The sequence below is a fragment of the Physeter macrocephalus genome, unplaced genomic scaffold (genome assembly GCF_002837175.3).
Source record: "Physeter macrocephalus isolate SW-GA unplaced genomic scaffold, ASM283717v5 random_725, whole genome shotgun sequence".
In the NCBI taxonomy this organism is placed as follows: domain Eukaryota; kingdom Metazoa; phylum Chordata; class Mammalia; order Artiodactyla; family Physeteridae; genus Physeter; species Physeter macrocephalus.
In genome coordinates, this window is record NW_021145975.1 from 23,118 (window position 1) to 27,404 (window position 4,287).

Here is a 4,287-nt window from a genome sequence, read left to right on the forward strand (position 1 = left end):
GCCGCGGAGCACAGGCTCCGGACGCGCAGGCCCAGAGGCCATGGCCCACGGGCCCAGCCGCTCCGCGGCATGCGGGATCCTCCCGGACCGGGGCACGAACCCGCGTCCCCTGCATCGGCAGGCGGACTCCCAACCACTGCGCCACCAGGGAAGCCCCATGGAATTTTTTTAAAGAACCTGGTCTCTCTCTAATAATTTACAAAGCAGAAAGAATGAAAGATTCAGGAACACGCCCACCCATCTTTGCCCTATCCCTCTTTAAGTTCCCAAATCATCTGACACTGATTTTGAAGGGACTGTAGTGGATACTGTTGTGCACCACCAGACCTCCCTTTCAAGACAGAGGCATTCTTTCCCTTAGCTGCTCATGGCGCAAGAATGGGAACCCACCTCCTCTGAAGGCAGCTGCTCTGACCAGTAGACATGGCATGACACAGCATGCCTCACTGGAAGCAAGCAATTCTGAATGGCCACTCCCAGCTCCCAAGCGCCCTGTAGGATCAGCTCAACACAATTCAACGAGTCCCTCCTTAATCCTGCTCCCTCACTCCCTTACTCCTGAGAAGGGTCCTAATAAAACTCCCCATATGCAAATCTCTACCTCAGTGTGTTTCCCAGGGAAACTGAATGAAGAGAGCGGTGCTAGAAATTTCACCGACACTTGTGTAAGTGCTCAGGCTGTCTGAGTAAAGGCAAATAGAAACTAAGCTTCTCCCTCTCCTCTAAAATGCAAACAGCATAGAAAGTAGCTGTTTAGTTATTACGTGAATGTGGAGACAGGCCAGAGAAAGCATCTTCCTTAGCACCTTATCAAAACAAACTAAAAAATTAGTGGTTTTTTTCTAATCCACAGACACAGGAATAGCTGTATTATACCAAACTACTCTTTCACAGGCATCTTCTGTATTAGAATCGTATGTGTCTAATCTTCCAATAGTTTTATCATATAAATTTTGTTCCGAAAGTGCCAATAAATGAGAGAATCATCCAGGCAAGGAGCTACTCAACACGAGGGAACAAGATTTGGTCACACAATGTTCCAGTGTACATATACAGCCACCAAAGGTTGCAAAGCACAGCACATCCCTCATATGACCAAAGTGCAGTCATTAAGTACTTGAACCAAAAAGCCACAGAAACTACTCCCCGCAGAGCTGTAGGAACCAGTTCCCCCATCTGAGCTTGCCCTGAGTGACATAAGCAGTGGTAGGAAACACTTGTAAATAGCCTGTACCTGGTTTTCTATGGCTTTCCTGTTCTTTGGGTCGCTCACCACGGACAGCTGTAACTCTGCCATCTTCTTCATCTTGCTGTCCATATCTATCTTCTGAACGAGGTTTCTGGTCTGGTTCTTCAGCAGCCGAACCGTGTCCTCTTTGCCGTGCTTCTTTGCGAAAAGGGACGCGCAGGCCGAGTGGATGGCGGTGACCCAGTTCTCCAGATCTGTCTGGCTGGTGGCCTAAACACAGGGGGAAAAAAGCAATTTGGAATTGTTTCACCACAGAAGTGTTCTCCGAAGTGGCAGGCTGGCCTTGAACATGTAAAACCCCGAAGTACCTTCACTTCATAAAAACTGTTTAATTTTAAAAACACACACTCAACACAGGTCCACAGGCTTCCTTTACGCCAGAGGGCCTGTGAGAACATCGAGGGTGACACATGGCCCCAGACAGAACGGGAAGACAAACTACTGATAGAATCAAGCTGTACCCCAGCAACAGGGGAGTGATAAGAAAACCAGGGTATATCCATGCAGTGTACGTCATGCTGCTCTCTAAAAAGGGGTTTATCGTCATAATTTTAATAGGATGAGAAAATATTAGGACTAAATGGTTACATTTTGAAGCCTGGATGTGAAATTTCATCTATGGCATGGACTCAATTATGAAAAATAACAATAAAAGAACATTTCGGGGAGGACACAATAATATTAAAATAGTCGTCTGTGAATATTGGGAATATATATGGATAGCGGTTTTCTTTTTCTACCCTTCAGTACCTTCAGACACAATGACCATATAGTATTTTCATATAAGAATATTTTATTTTAAAAACAGTAAAGAAAGTCTGAACAAAGCAGAATGGGCAAAGATGTATGATTCTAAGCAGGCTGAAACACACGTTCAGTTTCCCGATGCCCAGAAATAACCACACACGTTCACAGCACGATGTTAATCCTCCAATGACCTGTGGGATCGTACAATGGGAACTACTGGGAAAACTTCTTAAAAACTAAGGCTATTTTTCCTGAATCACAAAATAAAACATTCATTTCACACTTCCTCCTAAGTCCATGCAGATTTCATCCCATGTATTTACCTTTCCTACAATTCATATGCACACCAGTTTGTTACTTTGCTTTAAAGCACCACAGAAATTTCAAGCAAACCTTTCTGTTAAAAGAAGGAAAATCAGGGCTTCCCTGGTGGCGCAGTGGTTGAGAGTCCGCCTGCCGATGCAGGGGACGCGGGTTCGTGCCCCGGTCCGGGAGGATCCCACATGCCGCGGAGGGGCTGGGCCCGTGAGCCATGGCCGCTGAGCCTGCGCGTCCGGAGCCTGTGCTCCGCAACGGGAGAGGCCACAGCAGTGAGAGGCCCGCGTACCGCAAAACAACAACAACAAAAAAAAGGAAAATCAAACCATAGGCCCTGGCTCTTTTCAGTCAGCTCAGGTTAAAGACAGCAGTAAGGCTAGGGGCCCAGCGCATTTACCAGGTGAGTGCTGGGAAACCCTACTGCCCAAAACACTTCAGAGAATTCTGGATTCCCAAGAATCTAGAATCAAAGGGGCCCCGAAACAACTATATTGTTCTACAGGGGCCCTGGGGGCAGCCAGGACCAAGTTTATCAGAGACCTGAATCGAGGACCTAGGAGGTTTTCCATGAAGCTTCCGGCCACATAGAATCTATAGCTCACGTCGTGTCTACACCCAGTACTGGGTTTGGACTCGGAGGCATTTCAGAAGCACACTTCACTTCCTGGCTCTCACCCCCACTTCTCTGGAGTTAATTCACAATAACAGCAGTCATGATAGTTAGAATTTCTTTAGCACTTAACACATGCATATCATATGGTTTACCCTTAAAACAATCCTAGAAGCTATTATTATCCTACGGGTTGAAGGGTCTGAAGCTCAGAGAAGGTCAGTAAGTGTTGCAAGATGATGTGCAGACTCAACGAGAGTACCAGGACCCACACCTCAGCCTGACCCCTCCTTTGCTAGAAAGATTCTAAGAATCGTAACAGTAGATAACCTGAGTCTTAACATCCTAAGACCACTTCCACAGGGTAAGGAGACCCTACAGTATTTGTCAATGAGGGTTTTCCTGAAAAGCTTCTTCACTTCCACTGGGACTCTTGGAAGAACTTAAGCCTCTACCGTCCATTTTCTCTGGGTTTTCACTTAACAACTTCCACTCTGGGAACTTCGGATCTTGTACTCACTAGATCACGGACTAGTCCAGAACAGGATCGTAATTTTTCTCTCTTTGTATCCTGAAGAGCAGCCCAGGGGCTACAGCCCGGCGTTTCATGGGCAGGTATCCAAGAAGTGCTTGCTGGATGAATGACTGCATTTGCAACGACCCTGCGGCACCTGGCAGTCGGCAGAAGCCAATTCTCTTGCTTAAACCTTAATCCAAAGTCTGACAGCTTTTAGTCTATTTCAAATTGCTAAGTTGTGCCTCTTAATTCTGGTCCTTCTCATCCTAGCAGGACACAAGCCATCGCCTCCACCCTCCATTTAGAAAGCTCAGCAGACGGCCATCATCAGAAAATCTACAGACAACAAATGCTGCAGAGGGTGTGGAGAAAAGGGAACCCTCTTGCACGGTTGGTAGGAATGTAAACTGATACAGCCACTATGGAGAACAGTATGGAGGTTCCTTAAGAAAACCAAAAACAGAACTACCATACGACCCAGCAATCCCACACTGGGCATGACCCAGAGAAAACCATAATTCAAAAAGACACATGCACCCCAATGTTCATTGCAGCACTATTTACAATAGTCAGGTCATGGAAGCAACCTAAATGCCCATTGACAGACGAACAGATAAAGAAGGTGTGGTACATATATACAATGGAATATTACTCAGCCATGATAAGGAACGAAATTGGGTCATTTGTAGAGACGTGGTTGGATCTACAGACTGTCATACAGAGTGAAGTAAGTCAGAAAGAGAAAAACAGGGCTTCCCTGGTGGCGCAGTGGTTAAGAATCCGCCTGCCAATGCAGGGGACACGGGTTCGTGCCCCGGTCCAGGAGGATCCCACATGCCGCAGAGC

At 46.7% G+C, this 4,287-nt stretch overlaps 1 protein-coding gene across 9 annotated transcripts in view; it reads right to left on the minus strand.

Annotated features, from left to right (window-relative positions):
* The window catches only part of LOC114485185 (rho guanine nucleotide exchange factor TIAM2-like), a 43,873-nt gene that overhangs the window by 22,040 nt on the left and 17,546 nt on the right, over window positions 1–4,287 (minus strand). For all 9 annotated transcript variants that reach the window (XM_028486108.2, XM_028486109.2, XM_028486110.2 and 6 more), the window contains exon 6: window positions 1,235–1,459. In XM_028486108.2, the coding sequence (XP_028341909.1) occupies window positions 1,235–1,459 (225 nt within the window). The remainder of the gene's footprint in view (window positions 1–1,234; window positions 1,460–4,287) is intronic.